At 46.5% G+C, this 27208-nt stretch overlaps 1 protein-coding gene across 2 annotated transcripts in view; it reads left to right on the top strand.

Moving 5' to 3' along the window:
* LOC126185042 (ceramide synthase 6-like) overlaps window positions 1-27208 on the top strand; it is a 118923-nt gene that overhangs the window by 68342 nt on the left and 23373 nt on the right. For both annotated transcript variants that reach the window (XM_049927790.1, XM_049927789.1), the window contains exon 4: window positions 21149-21257. In XM_049927790.1, coding sequence (XP_049783747.1) covers window positions 21149-21257 — 109 coding nt within the window. The remainder of the gene's footprint in view (window positions 1-21148; window positions 21258-27208) is intronic.

Below are 27208 nucleotides of genomic sequence, written 5' to 3' on the forward strand. Positions count from 1 at the left end.
GCATGAGCACGCTACGAGGATATCTGTGGGCTTGCTCACTGCGAACGACTCCAATTTATATGAAGTGAAATGTAATAGTACAAGGCTGAATGTAAACCTGTGTTCTGAATTTGGATCGATATTACCATCATTCCTTTATTTCTGACGTATCGAGGTGACGCGGTAGTTAACGGAATTCGCATTCGGGAGGGCGAGGATCAATTCCTCAGTGTGACCTTCCAGATTTATCTTTTCCTGGTTTCAGAAAAGCGCTTAAGACAAATGCTGGAATTGTTAGATTGAAAAGGGTACGGTAATGCCTACTCATGGACTGGACGTTAAACTAGCCACCCTTCCTTTCTGCTCTAAACAATTAAGAAAGTACAGATTGTTTGCCGGCCGGAGTGGCCGAGCGGTTCTGGGCGCTCCTGTCTGGAACCGCGCGACCGCTACGGTCGCAGGTTCGAATCCTGCCTCTGGCATGGATGTGTGTGATGTCCTTAGGTTAGTTAGGTTTAAGCCGTTCTAAGTTCTAGGGGACTTATGACCACAGCAGTTGAGTCCCATAGTGCTCAGAGCCATTTGAACCATTTGAACAGATTGTTTCGATATGGATTTAGTTCCATGCCCGTAGCTATAGTTTCAATATTAACTTCTTACTGATGGCTTTCTTTTTTTATCTGCTGTAAACGTTTCTGTAAGTATCCCTGTTTGAATGCGAATTGTAACTTAGAATGTAAATTGATAACTTCCCTAGTACTCCAGTATGTTGTATGAAAGCTCTCTAGAATATTAAGTACACAATGATTAAAAGTATTAAGAAATTCTCTGCTGTAATGTTCAGGTAGAAATCGTCTGTTGAGAAGAAAACCTACTGGCTGTGGTGGTCGATGATTTATTGCAGGTTGGAGGCTTAGGAGCGTCAAAAAATAAAAATTAATAAAAATAGTTAAGTGGGGATTTATAGTTTGATGCAGATTTTTCTACAGAGGATAGAAAAATGTCGCTGTGCAAATCAGTGTACGCCTCTTATCGCTTTCCGAATATTTCATTTTTTTTTTATATTCTTAGCACGTTTTTATGACATAGATTTACTAGTCTCCTCTGGTTGGCCTGCTTATTCAGTTTTTTCATATCAACACAATTTTACAGTGGAAAAAAAGGTGCACATTTCAATAATACTTCGTTTATGACAAAATTCAAAACGTGCAAAATGCACAGTACAAAGTCGCATATTTTGCAACAATAATTAGATTACTTCATTATATCATCTCTGTGAGCAGTGTTCCTGTTAAACATTAGACTGATTTAGCACTGAATCATAGTCACAACTCTTTCACTCGAACTTAACATGGAGGATGTAATTATCATACAAAAACTGAACTTATATGCGTGTTTTGTGTCATCTGTAACTGCTCCTGCATTGTTTGCACCGCAGAATGTATAAACAAACATTACTTAGATCAGCTACATTATTGTTGTAAAGATATTCTCATCAAAGGTTTTTTTCTCCCCAAGAGCCAATACTTACAGGCACACTGCGGAACGGCGCCTCTGGCCGGATATGTATCGATTTTACTATTAATTGATAACCTACATAAATTAGTATGTTATGAACCCCCCCCCCCCCCCCTAATAAACTAGCTGTGTTAAGGGCACGATAAGTTGGCAGACAGCCCTTCAAGTACTAATTGTGAAAGTTCGGAAAACATCGTGTCGACTGTTCACCTCACCGTTTCAGATTGCCACCACCCTCAGCGAGCCCAAAGTTAAGACAGTAGCTGTCTGACGGAGTGTTGGTGTGTTGCCTATGTGAGCAGAAGATTAGCAACAGTAATTGTACTTGCATTTAAATGTATTATACAATATGACACGCGCTCGTAGATTTACTAAATGTTTTGAATGTCGTTTTTCTTCTGCTGATTGCATTCTATTGCAAGGGCCTTAATTTAATTTCATATTGCTTGGCACAAGTATGTACCGCATTTGACGATGACAGCCTGGCCGGCCGGAGTGGCCGTGCGGTTCTAGGCGCTGCAGTCTGGAGCCGGGCGACCGCTACGGTCGCAGATTCGAATCCTGCCTCGGGCATGGATGTGTGTGATGTCCTTAGGTTAGTTAGGTTTAATTAGTTGTAAGTTCTAGGCGACTGATTACCTCAGAAGTTAAGTCGCATAGTGCTCAGAGCCATTTTGATGACAGCCTCTGTAATGCACATTCACGAATCCACATTATTTCCGTCTCAGAATGTGTTACCGCAGCGAACTCATCGGTGCGAGTCGCTAACGGCCTTGAGCTGTCAGTACTGGTCGAATTTACTTAGCGCACGGCCAAATTCACCAATGTCAGTTTTAATTAAACATAGCTTAAAATGTCACTGTGTATATAGGTAATGTTATTTGTTAATGAGCGGGAAAACTATACTGTTAAGAAGGTCGTGACATTAGTTAACGTTTTTTAATTCGGCTGTTGGTAGCTAGATGATTGTTATAAAATATGATCGATAACAGTGGGCCACACAAATACTTGGTTTGGGCAGCGGTTCATATTCCAGGCCTCTACCCAGATTTAGGCTATCCGTGCTTTTGCTAAATCACTTAACACGAATGCCAGGATAGTTTCTTTGAAAGGACACGTTCTCAGTATGAGCATGTGCTCAATCTCTAATAGCCTTGTCATTGATGAGACGTTAAATCCTCATCGTCCTTCCTTTCTTCGATATTGCAGTGACTCTGGATTCCCTGTAGTAAAAGGATAGGTACGGGGGAGGGCAAGCAGAGATACAAAACGGATTTTATTAAAAGTTCTCTGTGGCAGACTCCTATACACTGCCTGAAACTGCTGGAAGAGGAAAATCGTTGTAAAAACGTCACACAACGTATATGTCATTTGGTCTAGGAAATATTGACTAATATAGACAGTTTTTGAAGGTAGTGGACAAAAGCGTTTTGGCTTATCGTCTGAAGCATGTTTTACTCTTAATTTCGAAGTACCGCTAAGAAATTAGTTTCTCGTCCTCCTCCCTACCCCTCCGTTACTCCCTCCATTTCATTAGCACTGACATTTCAGTATTGAGGCAATGTTCGTGCAAAATTATTTCGCTGCCTGCTACAACAAAATCGTAGTACATTTCGTCTGGAGTGGATAAACGTTTGTAGGAAAGATATGAACTTGTACATTGGGTGTATACACATCTACAATGGCGGTAGAATAGCATACACGATGTATAAAAGGACAGTGTATTGGCGGAGCTGTCGTTTGTACTCAAGTAATTCATGTGAATACGTTGCCGACATTTTTATGGCCGCACGACGAGAATTAACACTGTGGACGCCGAATGGTCGTTGGAGCTAGACGCTTGGGACATTCCATTTTGGATATCGTTACGGAATTCAATATTCTGAGATCTACAGTACCAAGTGTGTGCCGAGAATACCAAATTTTAGCCATTACCTCTCACCACAACAATGCAGTAGCCGACGGCCATCACTGAACGACCGAGAGCAGCAGCACCTGCGCAGAGTCGACATTGCTAACGGACAAGCTACTTGCGTAAAATAACCACAGAAATCAATGTGGGACCTACGACGAACAATTCGATATGATAATGCGGCGAAATTTGGCGTCAATGGACCATGGCAGCAGATGACCGACGCGAGTGCCTTTGCTAACATAACGACTCGTAACCTTATCAGTTGGACTCTAGACGACTGGAAAATCGTGGCCCAGTCGGATGAGTCCCGACTTCTGTTGGTAAGGTTTGAGTACGGCGTATACTTCACGAAGCCATAGACCCAAGTTGTCAAAGGCGCTGTGCAAGCTGGTGGTGGCTCCATAACGGAGTGGGCTGTGTTTACATGGAATGGACTGGGTCTTCTGGTTCAATTGAACCAATCATTGACTGGAAACGAAATGGTAACGTTCGGCTACTTTTAGACCATTTGCAGCCATTCGTGGACTTCATGTTCCCAAACAGCGATGGAATTTTTATGGATGACAGTGCCCCGTTTCACCAGGCCACAGTTATTCGCAATTGTTTTCAAGAACATTCTGGACAATTCGAGCGAATGATTTGGCCACACAGATCACCCGTCGTGAATCCCATGGAACATTTATGGAACATGAGCGACAGGTCAATTCTTGCACGATATCCTGCACTGGCATCACTTTTGCAAGTATGTAATGCTAAAGACGCAGCATGGCTCAGTATTTCTGCAACAGATTGCCAGTGACTGGAGTCCATGCGACGTCGAGTTGCTGCACTGCGCCAGGTAAAAGGAGGTCCGACACGATATCAGGTGGTGTCCGATGACTTCTGTCGCCATAGTGTGTATTAGTTATGGACTAGAGATCAACAAAGTCTACCAATTCCTAGTAGTATCCTCTGGTTTACTGCCGGATCCTAAAATCAAGAGTTAATATTTTGGTGATCGATCTGTCCGCATTCTTCAGGAGAGAGGTGGTGGCGGTTGCTGCTGCTGCTGCTAAAAATGGATGCCAAAGTTGCAATTCGTCATCCTGCCCCCTTACCGTACATGGCACATGCGCCGTCCATAACTGTTGCTGGCCCAAAGGCTGGGTTTGGTGGCGCCGCTCTTGGTAGAACGGCGCGCTCAAAGACGATCTTCAAACACTCAGGCAGGACGTGCTAATGAATGTTGTGTTTTAATGGAATATAATACAGTGTTTCATGTCCTAAGTTGAAAACCGTTGTCTTTATTAATCGTTTGCCGGCCAACCTAATTTCTCTGGCTCCTTTATGAACACTGTTCCAAATACTGGGAGACTGGCAAGTACTAGGGTCTCGTCAAATTTCATCTCGTGTCCCCAGTTTAAACAATGTCTTAACTACCGCCGGGTTTCCATGCTGTTACAGCCCCATGTGACGGCCACATTCTGCGCTCCTGTCCTGAACCGCGTGAATCGAAAGGCCGATATAAGCCTTCCCACATTGACGTGGAATTTTATGTATGCCAGGCTTCCGAAGTTCCAAATCGTCCTCTTCCTGGGGACACCTCGTTATTGTAGTAACCTTTAGTGCCAGGAGGAACGGTATTTGTGCCTTGATGACGCTGAGAGTTATGCCAGCAGTAGTACAGCTATTGGCAGGCTCGCCTAAGCCAGACAGGCCTCAATAGAGCAGCGTGAAGAAGGTCCCAAGCAGGGGACCAGCCAGTGCGAACGGACCTCTTTCACCGTAAACTCTGGGCATACTTCAGAGACCATCGTTATGTGCGGTAGTGGAACATTGCGTGTTTCCGAGAAATAGGACCTTGGCTTCACTGTCTGGACAGTGAGGAAGGTATAGCCTGTCTGTAAACTCAAGAGCGAGCAGCGTTTCTGGTGGGGGAAGTGCCCTTTCGCGGAAGAACCCTGCCACCGGCCTACAGGGGCACCCAAAATTTGTTGCCCGTTACCTGTCTAGCAGTGTAGATCGGCGTGCAGTGATATACGTCGTGTCTGTTCGTGGCATCTTAGTTGCCAGTGTCAGTCAGTTGACTTTGTGTACTCACTGATATACTTAAATATCCGGAAGTGATGGATAATCGCCCTGCATTGCAAGAAAAATGTGCGGAATACGAAGAAGGGGAGGTACTTGCGGAGTAACGAGCGTTCGATCGTCTCTAACGTTATTACAGCGTGTGTTAAGGAGACGACACAAAAAGGACTGTTGGCTAATATTTCCAGCCCCAATCAAAGGGCTACAGCTTATGCAAACGTCAGCCTCGCCACAATAGGACGCTCGGTTTACTGGAATGCCGCGAAGGAAAACAGCCTGACTCTGCTCATACAGTGTAAAGTTTCTTTTGGTAGAAATGTACTACATGGTAGTAGAAGTGTTTAACAGTTTTCGAAGATAAATACAAATGTGGTCCAGAGCAATAAACATCTTTATCACTAGTTGTACAAAACCAGGAATAACTTGAGAACTTCATGGTAAAATCAATTAACGTTTCGCTAGTAGAACGTGATTCAGTCACGTAAAACCTTTGGTGCTTATAGAACAGCAGCATTAGAATGTATTCTGTCACTAAAACTCTTATCTCGGTTACTATTCACATGATTCTAAGACATATTGCTTAAAACATGCGTCCAATAGCTATTCTAAACACTGCTGAAATTCCTTTCCAAACATGTATACTGATTCTGGACTTCTATGTAAAAAGCTTGACATACGAGTTGCGTTCACATATTAATTTTTATTTTTTTGGTAAGAACTTTACTTGTTAATCTACAACAATGTTATCCTCTTCAAAATATTTCCCATTACATGCTATACACTCATGCCAGTGCTTTTTCCAATTCCCGAAACACTTTAGAAACTGTTTCCTCGGGATAGTTCATAGGTCTCTTAACTGTTCATTTTTAATCTCATCCATTCTTGTGAAACCGCTGTCCTTTACGGCCTGATTTGAAATATTTACACCACTTGTATGCTCTTGGTTTACTCATAAGAGACGCACCAAAAGAAATATTTAACATTTCTGAAAATTTGATACACTTTTTTCCATTCTTACAACAAAATTTAGTACAGATTCTCTAATCTATTTTTATACAAAAGAAATAATAATTGATGGTACCAAAACACATGTAACCTTTTTGACAGCTGACAGCAGTGTAAGTACCCAGTATGCATAACATTGTACAGATACTTTTCAGACATGTTTACGAAGACTTTGACAGAAAAAGTAGTGCAAATCGAACTAATACAATGCATGAAATTATAAATTTCTGGTTACTTTTTAAACACTCTTCGTGCTGCAAGTTTCAATGCAGCCCTTGAAAGAAAACTTCTACCTTTTAATAGACATACAAAATAAGAACAAGCCTCAAATTCTACAGATTGATTGCACTATATCTGGTTCGTCTTATGAATAGAGGAACATACATTAACATGCATAACATTAACATGAATAGGCATTCGGTTCTATGATTGTAGTAGAATCCTGACTTCCGTTCTTATGTTAATATTATTTACTCTATAATGTTTTTTTTTCGAAGAAGCTATCGTCTTTTGTATTCATTATGGTTTTAACGCATTTGTCTAAAAATAAACGCAGCAGCCGGGACGTATCTGTACATGGCGTCGCCACAGATTTAAAGTGCGGGCCGCGGCAGGGCCGGTACTACGTTGTGAAACAGCCTGTAGAAGCGCCCTGTGACGTAGCAGGGTAGGCAGAGTGGGAACTCGCTAGCTCGCTCTTCAGTTTACCGACAGACTATACACGCCTCTACAATAAAAAACAATCTTAATCTCAAGGTGTGCTACGAGCTGACGAAGTGAATGGCTGTTGAGGTAAAATAGTCTCTAGTACGCAACCTCTGGAGCACTGGCCGCCTCCAGATGTATAAAGCTTGTTCACGTACGTGATCCATATCGGATCATGGGGTCCATATGGAGCAATCTAAATTCATATCTACTACTTATGGGACACGTGTACCCTCAGGTAGTACATACACCTACCCAACAAAAAAGGTCGGTGGGTTAGTCCACCCAAGAAGTCGTCTCAGAATTATAGTAACAGGACACCAGTCTGCTATAACACTTTCATTGTAATCAAGAGAGAAGGGAACCTTTGAAAAGGTCTCCCTTTTTTATATTCGCAAGGAATTGGAGGGTATTGATGGGTCATTGAAGTGTTAAATGTTTTTGTAAAGGAACACTCGTAGCTGAAAGTGCCAAGTCAAACCAAGTATCGAAGCTGCTGGGATGTGAGGTCTTAGGTGACTACCCTGTTGTGGCCGAGTTGCATAACACACTTAAGGGGCTCCGGAAAGGCTCAAAATCATGAAAAGTTCAATTTTTACTTTTTTGCGTTTTCTGAATCTACAGACTATTACCTTTTAATAGATATATAATTTATTCAATTCCGAAGACTACAGCTATTTTTAAATTTTTTTTTGAAGTGTGTTCTACATGGGCGTGACCCACTGTGGCGCTGTTAAACTGCTGTCAAATGGTGTTGTTATTAACGTCCGTGTTCATCAGGTACATTTTAGTGATGTGAGATAAAGTATGTGTTGTGGCTAACCTGTGATGGTTCAATATATATCGCTGGTGTGATTGTCGATTGTTTCATGTTTATTTACTCTGTCGTTATCTCGAAAATATTCGTAATTAATTCTGTTTCTTGAGTCTCTGTTTTGTTAAAGTATAATAATGAGTAAAAGTAAAGTTATTAGAAATCCTCTGAAGGCTTTTAAGAAAAGGAGAAATATTGGAAAGCCAAAGGTATGTGTTATTATGGGAATGAAGATAGTTTCTAACATGGTACGAGCGATGCTTGCTTTAGACAAGGAACGCCTTCGGGCTGCAGACAGGGCTGTAAAGAGTCTGGAAATACAAGCAAGAGTAAACAGGAGGAGGAACAAGAGGAAGCTGGAGGAGGAGTTTGCAGAGGATGAAGATAATCCATCCTATGGACCTGGAATGCACTAAAAAGTTAATCCAATCTTTGTCGCTCGATTCCCAAAACTTTTATTTTCTCATACGAATTACATGTTTTCTAAGGATCTTCCAAACATATTTGTTTCAAACTTTCAGTAAATGTTACACAGTACCTTCTGCATAATTTAACACAGCCTTTTTCCAAAAAACTGTATATTTGTGAATATATAAATAAAAAATTGCAAAAAAATGTTGTGAATTTTCATTACAATTGAAAAAAAAATCATCTTTAATAACTGAACTAAAATTTTGTAAAATCCCTGTGTTAAGTTGTAGCCCATATTCCAATTAATAATCTGTAAAAAGTTCAACTTCCTACCTCAAATACTTTGTGAGGAAAGATGTAATTTATAAGCGTTATTTTAACATTGCAAGTATAGGGCGTTCCGGAGCCCCTTAACTTTTGTAAAAGGCATGGTTACTTGCTCCTATATAATGGAGATGGACCCTGAGAAGTTACGTGAAAAACTGAAAATTGTGGGTGTCACGGAACTACATAACTATAGGTGGTAAGTCAATGGCACATTGAAAAAAAACTGAAACATTTATTCGAACTTTCAACTCTCGGAGCTACCTCAACATATTCTTGCAGGCTATATCTGTCGTAAAGTTAGACTGTTTGTTCCCAATCCAATACGATACTTCAGATGTCAAAATATTTGGTGGTACTACTATGGCATGTAACAGGAGGGTAGTGTGTGGAAATCGTAGTGTCTCAGCTCATGAATCAGTTGATTCTTGCACACTTCCTGTGAAGTGTATAAACTGCTCTGGGGATTACCCAGTATGCAACAGGAAGTGTAGAGTTTATAATGAGGAAAGGAAAATTCAGGAATTGAAAGCTAAGAGATGCATACCCTATGGTGAAGTTAAAAAGTTTTGAAGTTTATGCAACCTCCAATGTTGACTACTTTTTCTACATTGGCGTTTAAGAAACCAGTCTCCAAGTGTAATGCTTCCACATAAACCCAGACAACAGAGTCAAGTAAGACTACGTGCGCTTGTCAGTATACTTGTGGGTGGGTGGGGGCTACACTTAAACACGAAATCATTTTGAAGCCATTGACGAGGTACTTGAAACCTCAGCCACATACTGATGCACACCATCAAATGCCCACTAAAAGCCGCCCTCTGTACGTACGCAAGCAGCTCCTCCCATAAGTAAAGAAGAACGATACACAAAAAGTGTCTTAAAATCGAAGAAAGTGGCAGCTAAACCTTCCGCTCGGCGAGCGCTCTCCTTTTCAAGATGATGGTTTTGTTGTCGAGTATATTGATATCCCCATGGAAAAACCGAAAAGCTGGGCACCGTCTAACGTCCCCTCTGACCTCTCAGATAAATCACTGCTACCAAGGATGAACAAGGACCACCACCACTAATTAACGGTTCCCTCAGGGATTACTGTGTTGGAGTGGAATTAAATGGGTACCGATCGCATGTGGAAGAATTGCAGCTCCTGACCAAGAAGAGACCTTTATGCATCTGCTATAAAGAAACTAATTTCAAAGCCGCCGCCATAACTGCATTAAGGGGCTACCACTCCTACAGGAAGGATGATGATATTGAAGACAGGGCTAAGAGTGGAGTGGCTGTTTCCGTCAGTTACAGATGCCATTCCTTTCCTGTCCCTCTTACCTCGTTTATACAAGCAGTTGCAGTGGAAATTCATACCAGTTAAACCCACCGTTTGTTCTTTATATCTTCTACCTCATGATCCATTGGATGCAGATACACTGACGGAACTTTCCCTCCTCGAAGGGGAGGGGAGGGGAGGGGAGGGGGGGGGGACCTTTAAACTCTGGTCAGATGTCACTCTTCTCCGCGGCTGCAGGATCATCTTCAGCCGTTGACCTTTGTTTTTGCTCCCCAGCTACTGCAGACTTAATTCAGTGGGAAATGGTCATAGATTTGTATTCCAGTCACCAGTTTCTGGTGTGGATTCATCTGCTGACTCAGACGGTGGTTGACATGAGACTGCGAAGATGAATTGTTCAAAGAGAAATTGACTGCAATATAGTCAGCAGGCCATTTTCGAACGACAGGATTGTGCCCACATGATGGACCATCCCCCCTGCGGGTCCGGGGATTAGAATAGGCCCGAGGTATTCCTGCCTGTCGTAAGAGGCGACTAAAAGGAGTCCATCCCCCTCACGGGGGTAGTTAGTGCCTGCGTCCGGAGACGGACGGTTCCACGACCTATAATCGTGGTCTTTTTGGTTTTTCACTTCTCGTTTCTTCCTTCCTTTTGTTGGTTCCTTTCTTTGCTATTCTCCACCTCACTGTCTTCCTTACTCTTTCCCTTGACTTCTCCTTGCCTTCTCATTGCCTTTCTCTCCTTGCCTTCTCATTGCCTTTCTCTCCTTGCCTTCTCATTGCCTTTTTCTCCTTGCCTTCTCATTGCCTTTTTCTCCTTGCCTTCTCATTGCCTTTTTCTCCTTGCCTTCTCATTGCCTTCTTCTCCTTGCCTTCTCATTGCCTTCTTCTCCTTGCCTTCTCTGGTCTCCGCCTTGGCGTTTGAGACAGTCTGTCCTCTTTCTCCCTCTCTCTCTTCTTTTTCCTCCTCCTCTTCCTTCCTCCCTGTGCGTGTCTGAAGGCCGACCCACGCGTTCGCATGCGTAGCCGGTGACGGGGTAACGCGTAAGTCCCCGCCCTGGGTAGACATGTAAGGCACGCGCGTACCCCCTGGTAAAGGCCAGGCCCGGGGAGGGGTGATTGCCTGAGCTGATACCTTCTGACCATGCCGATTGGTCCCTCCGTCTGTTTCTCGGGAGGTGTGACCTGAGGTGTAAACATTCACCTAAGGCGGGAGTGCCCTCTGAGAGGGTCCCCACAAGGAAGGAGCGCGCCATCGGAGACGCTGGCAATCATGGGGGATTCCTCCGCAATGGATTCTACTCCATCTGTCTCGACTTCGACCCAAAAACGGAAACGTGACCAGCCAACAGTGATAAAAGTACTACCGCCTGCCCCACAGTTCCTCGTAGTTTCTCGCACTGAGGACGGAAAGGATTTTTCCTCTGTCAACCCTTTTGTTATTCAGAAGGGCGTTGATGCCATAGCCGGATCTGTCAAATCTTGGACCAGGTTGCGTAACGGCATCTTATTACTAGAAACTGAGAGTGCCTTTCAGGCACAAAAACTGCTTCGGGCCACCCTCCTGTACACGTTCCCTGTCCGGGTGGAGGCCCACCGAACTTTGAATTCGTCTCGTGGTGTAGTCTATACTAGCTCCCTCGACGGATTGACTGACGAGGAGCTTCAATCTTTCCTCGCTGAGCAGGGCGTGACGGCTGTCCATCGGGTCATGAAAAAGGTCAACAACGACCTTGTACCGACCCGGACACTTTTCTTGACCTTCGATAGTGTTAAGCTGCCATCGCGCATCAAGGCAGGCTACGAGGTTATTTCTGTTCGCCCCTATGTCCCGACACCTACGCGCTGCTACCAGTGTCAGCGTTTCAATCACACTCGACAGACTTGTTCCAATGCGGCTAAATGTGTCACTTGTGGCAGGGATGCCCATGAGGGTGACTGTCCACCTCCGTCTCCTCGTTGTGTGAACTGTCAGGGTGACCATGCCGCATCCTCCCGCGACTGTCCTGTCTATAAGGACGAACGTTGCATCCAAGAAATTCGGGTCAAAGAGAAAGTGTCCACCTCGGCTGCTCGCAAGCTATTGGCTAGTAGGAAGCCCACGCTGCTCCCAGCGGGGAAATATAGTACTGTCCTCGCCTCTCCTCGGACTACCCGGGAGGTAGCAACCCAGACATGCGATCTGACCTTCAGCACCACGGTCGTCCGTTCGGCCAGTGCTAAGATCGCGCGGTCGACGTCTCCTCTTCCTCCCATCACACCACAGACACTAGCCACTTCCTCAGCTTCTGCTAAGTCGAAGACCCCGAAGTCAGATGCACGGTCCTTCAAGAAGGAACCATCCCGTGCAGACTTCCTCCGTCCCTCGACCTCCCAGCCTTCGACCGGTACTTCCACCAAACGTCCTTCCAAAAAGGCGCATAGGAAGCACAGTTCTCCTTCTCCGCCACGGCGCATTTCTTCTCCTGCGCCACCCAGCGGTTGCCGCCCCAGGCCGTCATCCGTTTCGCCTGGCCGCACCGCCGGTAGCCGTATATCTGGCCGTTCACCGGCGGAGGAAGCTCCCCCTCCCGGCCATCCTCCCGAGATGGCCGATGACCCTATAGACCCCATGGACGATGACTGTCCGCCTACTGATAGCGGCGGCAGTGCTCGCTCGAAGCCAGGCCCTAAGCGGCCTTCGAGGTGACCCCTTCTCTCCTCTTCCTTTTCTTACGATGGCACTTATTCACTGGAATATTCGCAGCATTCGCTCCAACCGAGAGGACTTGAAGTTGCTGCTCCGCTTGCATCGTCCGCTCGTCGTAGCCCTCCAGGAAACGAAGCTACGCCCATGCGATCACATTGCCTTGGCACACTACACCTCTGTGCGTTTTGACCTACCCCCTGTGGTAGGTATCCCAGCTCATGGAGGGGTTATGTTGCTGGTCCGGGATGATATTTACTACGATCCCATCACGTTGCACACCGGCCTGCAGGCAGTTGCCATCCGCATTACTCTCCCCACTTTTACGTTTTCCTTTTGTACCGTTTACACTCCATCGTCCTCTGCCGTTACCAGGGCAGACATGATGCAACTTATTGCTCAGCTACCTGCACCGTTTTTGTTAACTGGAGACTTCAATGCCCACCATCCCCTTTGGGGTTCTCCAGCCTCCTGCCCGAGGGGCTCCTTGTTCGCAGACCTTTTCAACCAGCTCAATCTTGTCTGCCTCAATACTGGCGCCCCTACTTTTCTTTCGGACACATCTCATACCTATTCCCATTTAGACCTCTCCATATGTACTCCCCAACTTGCACGCCGGTTTGAGTGGTATGCACTTGCTGATACATATTCGAGCGACCACTTCCCGTGTGTTATCCATCTCCTGCAGCATACTCCCTCTCCGTGCTCCTCTAGTTGGACCATCTCCAAGGCAGACTGGGGGCTCTTTTCTTCCAGGGCGACCTTTCAGGATCAAACCTTCACAAGCTGCGATCGTCAGGTCGCACACCTCACGGAAGTCATTCTCGCTGCTGCTGAATATTCCATCCCTCACCCTACTTCTTCTCCACGTCGCGTACCGGTCCCCTGGTGGACCGCAGCATGTAGAGACGCTTTACGTGCTCGTCGACGTGCTTTACGCACCTTTAAACGCCACCCTACAGTGGCGAATTGTATTAATTATAAACGTTTACGTGCTCAGTGTCGTCGTATTATTAAAGAAAGCAAGAAAGCCAGCTGGGCTGCTTTCACAAGCACCTTCAACAGTTTTACTCCTTCTTCTGTTGTCTGGGGTAGCCTGCGCCGGCTATCTGGCACTAAGGTCCACTCCCCAGTTTCTGGCTTGAAGGTCGCGAATGAAGTCCTTGTGGCCCCTGAGGCTGTCTCCAATGCCTTCGGCCGCTTTTTCGCCGAGGTTTCGAGCTCCGCTCATTACCACCCTGCCTTCCTCCCCCGCAAACAGGCAGAGGAGGCTAGGCCACCTGACTTTTGCTCTTCGAATTGTGAAAGTTATAATGCCCCATTCACCATGCGGGAACTCGAAACCGCACTTGGCCGATCACGGTCCTCCGCTCCAGGGCCTGATTCTATTCATATTCAGATGCTGAAGAACCTTTCTCCTGCGGGTAAAGGTTTTCTTCTTCATACATACAATCGCATCTGGATTGAGGGACATGTTCCCGCATGCTGGCGCGAGTCTATTGTTGTCCCGATTCCTAAGCCGGGGAAGGACAAGCACTTGCCTTCCAGTTATCGACCCATCTCACTTACCAGCTGTGTCTGTAAAGTGATGGAGCGAATGGTTAACTCTCGATTGGTTTGGCTGCTCGAGTCTCGAAGCCTACTTACCAATGTCCAATGTGGATTTCGTAGGCGCCGCTCTGCTGTTGACCATCTGGTTACCTTGTCGACCTTCATTATGAATAACTTCTTGCGGAAGCGCCCGACCGCGGCTGTGTTCTTTGATTTGGAGAAGGCTTACGACACCTGTTGGAGGGCGGGCATTCTCCGCACCATGCATACATGGGGCCTTCGCGGTCGCCTCCCTCTTTTTATTCGTTCCTTTTTAATGGATCGACAGTTCAGGGTACGTGTGGGTTCTGTCCTGTCCGACACCTTTCGCCAGGAGAATGGGGTGCCACAGGGCTCAGTTTTGAGCGTCGCTCTGTTCGCCATCGCGATCAATCCAATAATGGATTGCCTCCCAGCTGATGTATCAGGCTCCCTTTTTGTGGACGATTTTACCATCTATTGCAGCGCGCAGCGTACACGTGTCCTGGAGCGCTGTCTTCAGCGTTCTCTTGACCGTCTTTACTCCTGGAGTGTCGCCAATGGCTTCCGTTTTTCTGCCGAGAAGACGGTCTGTATTAACTTCTGGCGCTACAAAGAGTTTCTCCCACCGTCCTTACGACTTGGTCCCGTTGCTCTCCCAATCGTGGAGACCACCAAATTTTTAGGCCTTACCTTTGACAGGAAACTTAGCTGGTCTCCACATGTGTCATATTTGGCCGCCCGTTGCACCCGTTCTTTAAATGTCCTCCGTGTTCTCAGTGGTATGTCGTGGGGAGCGGATCGAACCGTCCTACTTCGTCTATATCGGTCGATCGTCCGCTCCAAGCTGGATTATGGGAGCTTCGTATACTCCTCTGCACGGCCATCCATCTTACGCCGCCTCAACTCCATACAACATCGGGGTTTACGGCTTGCGATCGGAGCATTTTATACCAGTCCCGTAGAGAGTCTTCATGCTGACGCTGGCGAATTGGCACTCACTTACCGGCGCGATATACTGCTTTGTCGGTATGCCTGTCGGCTACTGTCAATGCCCGACCATCCGTCTTATCGTTCCTTTTTTGACGACTCTCTTGACCTTCAATACTGGTTGTATGTCTCTGCCCTGCTACCCCCTGGAGTTCGCTTTCGTCGCCTCCTTCAACACCTTCATTTTTCACTCCCTGCAACCTTTCGAGTGGGCGAGAGCCGCACGCCACCTTGGCTCCAGGCTCAGGTCCGCGTTCACCTTGACCTCAGCTCGCTCCCAAAAGAGGTCACCCCCGGTTCGGTCTACCACTCCCGTTTTTTGGAACTTCGTTCGAAGTTCATCAACATGACTTTCATTTATACAGATGGCTCTAAGACCAATGACGGGGTCGGGTGTTCCTTTATTGTCAGGGCACAAAGTTTCAAATACCGGCTCCATGACCATTGTTCGGTCTTCACAGCTGAGCTCTTTGCCCTCTACCAGGCTGTTCTTTACATCTGCCGCCACCGACATTCTGCTTGTCATCTGCTCAGATTCTCTGAGCGCCATCCAGAGCCTCAGTGATCCGTACCCGGTTCACCCTTTCGTACACCGGATCCAACGCTCTCTTCAGCGGCTGGTGGACGTCGGTCCGCCGGTTAGCTTTATGTGGGTTCCTGGCCATGTCGGTATCCCTGGGAACGAAGCTGCAGATGCCGCGGCCAAGGCTGCGGTCCTCCAGCCTCGGACAGCTTCTTGTTGTGTCCCTTCGTCCGATTTTAGCAGGGTCATTTGTCGGCGCGTTGTGTCGCTGTGGCATGCCGATTGGGCTGCACTTACCGACAACAAGCTTCGGGCCTTAAAACCTCTTCCCGTGGCTTGGACGTCCTCCTCACGCCCTTCTCGGCGGGAGGAGGTCGTTTTAGCAAGGTTACGAATTGGACACTGCCGGTTCAGCCATCGCCATCTGCTGACGGCTGCGCCTGCGCCGTTCTGCCCATGTGGGCACTTGCTGACGGTTAGACACATTTTAATGTCCTGTCCAGATCTTAACCAACTGCGCCTCGATCTTAAACTGCCTAATACTTTCGATGCAATTTTAGCGGATGACCCACGAGCAGCTGCTCGTGTTCTTTGTTTTATCAGTTTGACGAACCTCGCTAAGGACATTTGATGATGTTGTTTTTTAATCCTATGTCTGTCAGTCTCTTTTATCGTGTTTTCCCTTTTAGTTGTTGTTGTTAACTTGTGCCTCGCGGTGCATTCTTAGAGTAGTCAGGGCGCTAATGACCATTGAAGTTGTGCGCCCTAAAACCACAAAAAAAAAAAAATGATGGACCATATCACTGTGATATCCAGTGAACTCCTACAGATTCCATTCCTCAGTGTGGCAACCACCTCAGACAGCAGCCTGTCCTTGGTCGAATGACGAATGTTGCTCGGCAAACTGTATAGATCTACAGAAAAACTTTATGCTTTCAGATCTGAGAGAGATTGAGCAAGGAGAGTGACAACAGAAAAGGAACTCCTGGAAGCAATTCATGACTTCCATTGATCGGTCCACTTCCACTGCATAAGGTGAGGGCAGTATCTGTGCAGCTGTACAGCATATAGCGGCAGCCATTCTTTGGCAGCCAGCGAAGCCATCCCCTCTTTCTCGAGATTCCCCCTTCAGAAAACGGTTCCCTGGTGGAGCCCAGATATCACTGCGGCCATTAGAGATCGTAAGTGGGCTGTCCAACACCATAAGCGGCACCCTTCAGTGGTGCACGTCAGTTCCTTTTAGATGGCTCCGTGTCCGCTACCTCATAAAACGACGAAAGCAAGAATCCTGTGAACGGTACGTTTCCATCATTGGATCACGTCTCTCTCCATCACAGGATCCATCTTTTACTACCCGCCACCTGGAACCGTACTGAAGTTAATGCGGATGAGTAGGAGAGGCAAACCGGTAATGTTCGGGTACAGTATATTAGTAGTTTCCTGCATTGCTGTGTCACGTCGCTTAAATATATGGGTGTAATGTTGCAAAGCGATATGAAATGGAACGAGCATGGGAGGACTGTGGTAGGAAGGCGAATGATCGACTTCGCTTTATTGGAAAAATTTTAGGAAAGTGTGGTTCATCTGTAAAAGAGACCGCATATAGGACGCTAGTGCGACCTATTCGTAAGTCCTGGCAATGTGTGTGGGATCCATACCAGGTTGGATTGAAGGGACATATCGAAGCAATTCAGAGGTGGGCTGCTAAATTTGTTATTGTTAGGTGAGAACAACACGCAAGTGTTACGGGCTTGCTTCGGGAACTCAATTGGGAATCCCTGAAGGGAAGGCGACGTTCTTTTTGAGGAACACTATGGAGAAAATTTAGAGAAGTGGCATTTGAAGCTGACTGCAGAACGATTCTACTGCCTCCGACATACATTGCGCATAAGGACCACGAAGATAAGGTACGAGAAATTAGGGCTTATACCGAGTCATATAGATAGTCATTTATCCCTCGGGAAAGAAAATGACTGGTAGTGGTACGGGTACCTCCCGCCACGAGTCGTACGGTGGATTGCGTGGTATTTATATAGATGTAAATGCAGGTTTAACTAGCATAAGGCGGTGTAGTTTCGTACCTAGTTAAGGTTGGTTAAACCCTTTCGGTATTTCCCATACTGTGTGTCACTCTTCTCCCTAGAATTGTTGGCGCAGTGGTTAGACACTGGACTCGCATTCGGGAGGACGACGGTTCAATCCCGCGTCCGGCCATCCTGATTTAGGTTTTCCGTGACTTCCCTAAATCACTCCAGGCAAATGCCGGGATGGTTCCTCTGAAAGGGCACGGCCGACTTCCTTTGCCATCCTTCCCTAATCCGATGATACCGATGACCACGCTGTCTGGTCTCCTTCCCCAAACAACCAACCAACCAACCTAGAATTGTTGGAATGTCGCTTGCATTGGCTCTGAATCGCACTTCACTGAGTACCAAACGCTTGTAAAACTCCCTCACAGCCAAAGATCAAACACTTCGCTCCTCCTTTGACGCTGTTTTATTTTCATATTTTGTTGCGATATGCTATTTTAATTTTCTGTTTCAACATTTGTAATGCCGCTCCCATGGCTTCTATGTGCTTCGTTCTTTCGGATAGAATACGGCTTGATATTGAAGCCTTTCCATTAAATGTGAAAGATCATTGTGAAGCTTCTGTCTTCCACAACGTGTGAAAATGCGTATTAGTTCCTTCTAACCACGTCTGTCGGTTGTGTTGCTCTAGCAAAGCTTTTTGTTCGTAACTTCGATCTCTACCAATCCAGTACTTGGCCCTGCGATCTTGTCTCACCAAGAAAACCGGAAAAAGATTAAACAGAATTGCTCGCCCACCCACGGGAACGCACTTCAGATTCTTGTGGTCTTTCCGTACTTGAAAAGTAACTTCGTGATACACAAAGGATCACTACTAATCTGGCTTCAGTAACACTTTAAAACAGCAATTCCGCCCTACGCAGTCCTCGAGTTGTCACTTTAACTCCACGAGGGCTGCTGACTTCCTATTTCGCGAGCTCCCAAAAAAATTCTCCGAATTTAACATCCGTGGCACCCAGGCAGTTTCGTTGGCAATTTTCCTCTCGCTCTAATAACCCCTGCAAAATGCTCTTCCTACAAGGGCGTTTCAAAAGTTTATTTTCAACAGATGTAGAGGAACAACTGGTATCTTGGGAAAATGACTCGCCGTGCGGCCAGCTCGTGTGTTAATCTCGCCTTGGCCATGGATGGAGATTTCAAATGTGACTCTTTGTATATATCATTTCATACACCGTACGACAATCTCGACTGGAGTACACCCGTCGAAATTTTGAGTGTAGCAGCGGTGAAGGTTACCTACAACTTGTACAGATATCAAATTGCAGTTATGAGTCGAAGGACATGAAAGAGAAGCAGTTGTTGAGATGGGACTGACAGTGTTGTAATCTGTCCCCACGTTAATCTGTACATTGTGTAAGCATTGAAGGAAACCCAACGAGAAGTATGGAAAGAGTATTAACTAAAATGTTGAGCTTTTGCCTATGACACTCTGATACTGTCAGAGGCGGCAAAGGACTTGGGAGAGCAGTTAAATGGAATGGGTAGTGTCTTGAAAAGTGTTTGAGATGAACATTAACAAAAGTAAAATAAAGGTTATGTAATATACTAAAATTAAACCAGGTGATGCTCCAGGAATCAGGAAATGCCACCAAAAGTAATACACGAGTTTTTCTGTTTGCATAGCAAAATGACTGACGATGGTCGAAGTACAGAGGATATAAAATGTAGACTTAGCAATAAGAAGAAAATCATTTCAGAAACAGAGGAATTTGATAGCATCTAATATGAATGTAAATGTTGCGAAGCCCTAAAAGTGTGCGCCTGTAATGTAGCCTTAACCTTGTACGGAATTGAAGCGTGAGCAATAAATAGCTCAGATAATAATCATTCGGGCCATTCTTCTTTGCTGTTAAAATTTTCCCAAATATTAGTGTATTTTGCTCGACTGTCTCAGCAATCGGCATCGTGTACTTAGTAGTTCTAGTCGATACTAGACAAACTGAAATAACTCCATATTTTGTAATTTTTTAGAAATAAGTTATTAATATGTCAACAAATTCCAGTTAACCTCTCGCCCCTCGTAATGATTCTACTTGCACGTCGTGGTGAATCCGATTGTACTTTCTGATACACGTTCCACGTGTCGCTGAAAGTTATCACTCGTTCCATCTTGGGTTTCAACTAGCTATCGTGATGGTCGTGAGGGTGACTGCATTCCTGGTGGAGGTGCATTTTGGGACTTGACTCCTGATCCTTAACTACGATTATTTTGATATTCTCGCTTCCCAAATTTGATGTAAAGTTTGTTTTTCAGACGGGAGGTTTCATTTATGAGCATTTTTCATCACAGTTAAATAATTTTTTAAAAAAACTTAGGTAAATATCAAGAGTACTCTACCGACCAAGTGACCATATCCAGGAAATAGTGAGAGACATACGTAAGCAGAACTATCATACAGACCTCACGTTCCGTTGTAGTTATATTTTTGCCAGAAACGCAAAACGGAAAAAAAATTGTGACGGGTTGTGGATTGATCACGAGGATGGTGCGGTATTTACTTCGTGTGTTGAGTAATTGATTCCAAAAAGAAACAAATGCTCTCTCTGTGGTCTTGAGATTAGTAAAAGTGTAGCGTTGTCAGTCGTCATGTTAGTAATCCAAGGGGCTAATTTATTCCCAGTTTAGTCATGTGTGTTGATGATTCTATACATGATTTTCCATATGGCAAAACTTTGTCGTAGCTGAAGCGCAATACCAAACACTTCTCATTAAAACTAAAGTTAGCCAATAACTGGCTGGACTCGCTGATTCGCAAGATAGGTGTCGAGAAGGTGTGCGACATGTTATGTGACCATGTTTAATGTACATAAGAACGTCAGAAAATAAGTTACACATGTAGTCTCACGCTAAGACCATTGCGCAACAATACTGGCGAATAGTCACAAGAGAGAACAAATTCCCAGTTCCCTGCAGACACAGATCTGCTGCAGTACAGATGAACAGGTGCATCACAGTGTGCGATTCCAGTGGCGTGGCAGCTGGAAGCGTACTTCAAAGTTGATGTACACGGGACAGTTTCTTGTGGGCAAAGCATCTAAATTGGACCACAGATTCCACCGTGAAATTCTGGCGGCCGTTCGTGGCCCCCTTCCCCTCCCCTTCTCTGCGTTCCTGTCTAATGTCCAGTCCTGGGTTAGTTTCACATCTCTGGTATTTTCTGCTGAAGATCTTACATTGAATTCGGTGCGCAGTGCTTGATCATAGAAGACTCAGTGTTTGTTGTGTGTAAGAGTGGAAGTAACTAAAGTTCTCTTTTTTTTTTTCTAGTTGGCGCTGGCTGTACTATACATATTCCTTTATCTATGGAATCTACTGCCTGTGGGATAAGCCATGGCTGTGGGACATAAACGAGTGCTGGTACACCTACCCTTACCAGGTTTGTACGTTCTCATTTAAGTTGTTGGCTGCACTGTCTTTCGTCTCGCTCGCTGCTTTCGACACAATCTCTCCGCTTCACAGTTACGCTGCTTTTTAGGGGCACTCACTAAATAGCTTGCAGGTAGCTGTAAGTTGTTGGCACAAGAGTGCTTGGTTACGCGAAGTGCCAACGACCTCAAAATCGTCTTCCTGGAGATAATTTCGACCCAGACTCTGGTTCACATTACCATTTGTTGAACACGTGAGATACGCAGTGATAAATGCATCCGAATAAAATGGTCTTTTTAAATGTGCGCGCGGAATTGCAACTAAATTCAACATTAAACACGATGGCTTGTGGACTGTATGTGGCAAATAGCCAGAATATGATGTGACATTTGTGAAAGTAAAAATTAGAAGCGTTCGAAATGCTTGCATTATCGATTAAAATAGTTCTAAAATCTCAGAAGAGTGATGTGTCTGCACAAGACATTTACGAGCCAGATTTTGGTTTGTTTGCCATAGCAGACAGCATTTTCGTCTTTTGAGTGTTATTTCTTTTATGAGTACATTTGTTGGCTCCATTTTATTCCTGCGCGAAATCAATTTTCGGATCCAACGCCCCCTGCGAGTCCGGGAGTTAGAATAGGCCCAAGGTATTTCTGCCTATCGTAAGAGGAGACTAAAAGGAGTCTCTCACGTTTCGGCCTTTATGTGATGTTCCCCTGTAGGGTTTGACCTCCATTTTTGAAAATTTTCGCGAAGAGCGAGCCAATTGGGGAAGGGCGTCATACATGTCGCATAGTGTCCATCATACGCCGAGACCTCTGGCATCCTTCGTCGACGTGGATCTACACTTCGGATCATTCTCCAGCTGTTCGGCGAGGTCACCCTACTGGGTGCGTTTTCCTCCATCCTCTGTGCAGTATCTCTTTCTGCTCTGTCAACGATAATGAACGTATTAGCTCGTTTGCACTTCATATCCAGCACGGTAGCCAGTCCATTGTGGTGGGGCCGCCATGTACCCTGTTGGTTGTAGCGCCCTGACCACACAGGGATCACTCTGCTGATGCCTGCGCCATTAACTCCTCACGTATGTCAAGGAGTAGATGGCTGTCACCCTGGGGCATCGGGACTCCCAGCAATGGCCATCCTGCCAGGTGGCCTTTGCTGCGGCTGGGTGGCGCCTGTGGGGAGGGCCCCTGGTGGGAGTGAGTGGCATCAAGGCTGATGACATGCCATGAAGCATAGTACATCATCTCATGCTGGTGGTCAAACACCAGCAGTCTCTAAGCAGTTACGGTCTAACTTTAATGCCAAGAAATACGACCACAAATGGCTCCCAGTACCTCATACGTACAAGATTTTATGGGGAATCTTTCTTGTCAGTGAAACCTCATTTTTTGTGTAGCATCTGGAGGACAAGTTTGGGGAGGTGGACGGCTTGTCCAAAATGGGATTAGGGTCGGTCTTGATCAAAATAGCATCCTCTGCCCAGTCACGGGCACTACTCGCCTGTGACACACTAGGTGACCTTTCTGTTTCCATCACGCCCCAGAAGAGCTTAAATATGGTCCAGGGTATCATATTTCACAGTGACCTTTTGCAGTCTGACAATGAGCTGCACGCCGATTTAGAGCGACAAGGTGTCCATTTCGTCCGGCGCGTCCACCAGCATTCAAGGGATAATCAGGTTGCCACCGGTGCCTTCATCTTGAACTTAATGGGTGACACATTACCCAAGAAGGTCAAGGTGGTGATCTACCGCTGTGACTTACAGCCATAATCCCTCCCACCATGCGGATTGGACTGAGTGAAGGTTGGGAATTTGTATGGGCGCTGATAACCGCGCAGTTGAGCGCCCCACAAACCTATCATCATCATCATCATCATCATCATCATCCCCCACCCCCCAATGCAGTGCTTTGAGTGCTGGAAGTTTGGACATATGTCTTCTCGCTGTACTTCCAGCTTCACATTTCGGGGTTGTGGATGTCCTTCACATCCCAATACTCCCTGTGCCCTGCCTCTTATCGGTGTCAACTGTGGAGAGCACCATTCCCCTTTCTCGCCAGACTGCAGGATTCTCCAGAAAGAAAGACAAATAATGGAATACAAGACACTGGACTGACTGACCTACATTGAGACTAAGAGAAAATGAGACACTATGTCTTGTGCATATGACGTCAACCTACGCCGCCACTATGACAACGATCCTACCATCTTCTGTTCCGCTGCATACAGTTGGCTCTGAGCTGTCAGACTCCAGCTGCTCCCTTGATGGTGGGAGGCACTTCCTTCCCTGTTCGTCGTACACAACCTACTCAGGAGCAACACCCCCCCCCCCCCCCGACCATCGGGGACATCAGTCCCCACTTCTCAGCCGGAAAAGCGTAAGTCTTCTTTGGCTCCTCTCCCCACAAAGGGATCCATTGGGTCACTCGCTTCCCAGGTTCCTACCAGTGGCAAAGCTGACACCCGCCAGTGGCTGAAGCAACCACAGGTAGCTGGATGTAGGGCTTCACGGTCATTCTCATTCCCTGAGACTGAATCAGTGAAGCCCTCCCAGCTGTACCAAGCTAAGGAGCAGCGAGAAAAACCTAAAAAGAAAAGACGCCAAAGAACCAAGGCACTGTGGTGGCAACCACACGATGACTATCTACAAGCTCTGTGTCTGAAGATGAGGCGGAGATTCTGGCGTCCGCTGAGGACTTGGAGCTCGCTGAGCCCTCAGACACAATGGATGTTGATCGCACGATGACACCAGGTGACCTTGAGGTGTAGACTGTCTCGTTGTGTGTCTCATGCCTTCCCAGTCTCACGATCACGTAATCTTTCAGTGGAATTGCGTCGGTTTTTTCCACCACCTGGCTGAGCTACTGCAACTGTTACGCTTTACACCTGCTTTCTGCATTGCCCTCCAGGAAACTTGGTTCCCGGCAGTGCGGACCCCTGCCCTCCACCGCAGCTATAAGAGATATAACAGGAACTGTAGCGACTATAAAAGTGTCAGGTTGAGTTTGCATCTGTCAAAACTCGACCTCTGCCCCGTAAATACAGGTGCCCCCACACATATTTGGCCATTGATCTCTCGGTTTACAGTCCTGGTCATCTCCTATCCATCCACTGGAGAGCACATGACGACTTATGTGTTAGTGACCACTTCCCCATCTTCCTGTCACTCCCACGGCGTAATGCTCATGGGCGCCTACCCAGATGGGCTTTAAACAAGGCAGACTGGAAAGCCTTCACCTCTGCTGTCACCGCTGAATCTCCCCCACATGGTGCCATCGATGTTGTTGTTGAGCAGGTCACCAACAATAGATTCTGAGACGGAAAATGCGTTCCCTCATTCTTTATGGTGTCCCCGGTGAAAGACAGTCCCTTGGTAGTCTCCCACTACGATTCTGGGAGTTAGAATAGGCTCGAGGTATTCCTGCCTGTCGTAAGATGTGACTAAAAGGAGTCTCACACTTTTTGGCCCTATGAGTTCAGTAATGGCTTAGCTCCGTGACATTAAACCATACGTCCCTCCCCCATGCAGTGCTTAAGTGCTGGAAGTTTGGGCACATGTCTTCCCGCTGCACTTCCAGCACCACATGTCAAGACAGTGGACGTCCACTGCACCCAGATACCCCATGTGCGCCACTTCCCACTTGCATCACCTGTGGAGAGCACCACTCCCCCTGCTCTCCAGACTGCCCACTACTCCAAAAGGAGCGGAAAATCGTGGAGTACAAGACTCTGGACTGGTTGACTTACACAGAGGCTAAATGTAAATTCGAAAGATTACACCCCATTCGGTTGATGTCGACATGCTGCTGCTACATCACCATCGCCAACCCAAGTGCCAGTGGTTCCTCACTTTGTGCCACGAACAGTGGGCCCTCTGGTGGTAGGGGTCAAATCTTCCTCCATTGCTCCCAAAGCACCTACTTCGGGAGCGAGGCCCCCCCAAATGAAGGGGACATTGTCCCCTCCCCCCTGCCAGAGAAACAACAGCCTCCTGGTTTCTCTCGCGTGGAAGGGGTCCCTTGGGGCCCTCTCCCCCAAGGTCTCCACTATTGCCATGGTGGACACTTTCCAGTGGCTTAAGGAGCCAAAAGCTGCTGGACAAAGAGCTTCACGGTCTTCCTCCACGCCTAAAGCTGCTTTAGGGAAATCTTCCCATCAAGCCGCTAAAGAGAAGCGGGAGAGCAAGCAAACTAAGTAGTAGTCTGCTAAGAAACAGGACCCTCTAGTGGCCACAACACCACCACTCCCTATCAATTCTGCATCTGAGAATGCGGTGGAGATCTTAGCATCCCCTGCGTACCTGGATCACACTGATGCCTCATCCCCCATAGAAATGGCTACAAAGACTCAATCAGTGGCAGCAGCTGACGACCCTGAGGCATAACCTGCCTCCTTGTGCACTTCATGCATTCCCAGCCTCACGATAACGTCATCCTCCAGTGGAATTGCGGCAATTTTTTCCACCACCTGGCTGAGCTGCGGCAACTCTTAAGCTTTACACCTGCTTTCTGCATTGCCCTTCAGAAAACCTGGTTCTTGGAAATGTGAACCCCTGCCCTCCACAGCTGTAGGGGATATTACAAGAACTGTGGTGGCTATTATAGTGTGTCAGGTGGAGTTTGTGTCCGTCCTGAACTCAGTATGCTGTGAACCTGTGCCCCTTCAAACCCTTCTTGAACCAGTGGCTGTCAGGATATGGACGACGCATGAAATAACTGTGTGCAAAATATATCTTCCTCCACATGGTGCAGTATCCCTAAATTCATTGGCTGCACTGGTTGAGCAACTCCCTAAACCTTTCATACATTTGGGAGATTTTATTGCTCATAACCCCTTGTGGGATGGCACCGTACTTACTGGCTGAGGCAGTGATGTCGAAGATTTACTGTCGCAACTTGACGTCTGCCTCTTATATATAGGTGGCCCCACGCATTTCAATGTGGCATGTGGCACATTTTCAGACATTGATATCTCGTTTTGCAGTCTTGGCCTTCTCCCATCTATCCACTGGAGAGCACATGATGACGTGTGTGGTAGTGACCACTTTCCCATCTTCCTGTCACTCTCCCAGTGTCATGCTCACGGACGTTTACCCAGATGGGCTTTAAGCAAGGCATCGTGGGAGCCTTCACCTCTGCTGTCACTGCTGAACCTCCCCCACATGATGCCATCGATATTGTCGTTGAGCAGGCCACTGCAGTGATCATTTTTGAGGCAGAAAATGTGATCCCTCATTCGTTAGCGTGCCCCCAGTGAAAGACAGTCCCTTGGCAGTCGCTAGAAGTCGCTGAAGCAATTAAGGAGTGTCGGCGAGCTCTACAGTGGTATAAGCGGCGCCCTTCCATGTAGCACATCATAGGCTTTAAACGGCTTCGTGCCAATTTTCGCCAGCTTATCAAATGACGGAAACTAGAGTATTGGGAGAGATACGTATCTCCAAAACTGACCTGCATTTTTATGCCACAGTGTTTTTTGGCTTTGGGAGATGGAATGGCATAACAGTATGTTCAACAAACTGTGTCTCATTAAGGAGGCTACGAATGTGTGGAAGTCTTCCATGTGGTCCTCTTGCAGGGAATCAGTTGTCGTCTGCCAGCTCCACAATGGCCATATGTGGCTAACGTATGGTTACCTCCTTCGTCGCAAGGACCCACCTCGACGTCGCTGTGGCCCACAAGTGACGGTCATCCACCTGCTGGACTGCCCACTTTCAGCCGCTCTGCAGCGGACGTTTAACTTTCCTGCGGACTTTTAACTTTCCCAGCACGCTACCTTCGGTGTTGGGCGACAATGCCTCAAAAGCAGTTTTAGTTTACGTTTTATTCATGAGGGTGTGTCTTATCACTTGATCTAAGTTTTAGCGCGTGTCCTTTGTTCCTGTGTCCCCTCCATGCCATTACTTTTAGGATGGAAGTTTTACTGTGTTGCAGAGTTCTATTCTCATGGTCAGCCAGC

This window comes from Schistocerca cancellata, chromosome 4 (assembly GCF_023864275.1).
Source record: "Schistocerca cancellata isolate TAMUIC-IGC-003103 chromosome 4, iqSchCanc2.1, whole genome shotgun sequence".
In the NCBI taxonomy this organism is placed as follows: domain Eukaryota; kingdom Metazoa; phylum Arthropoda; class Insecta; order Orthoptera; family Acrididae; genus Schistocerca; species Schistocerca cancellata.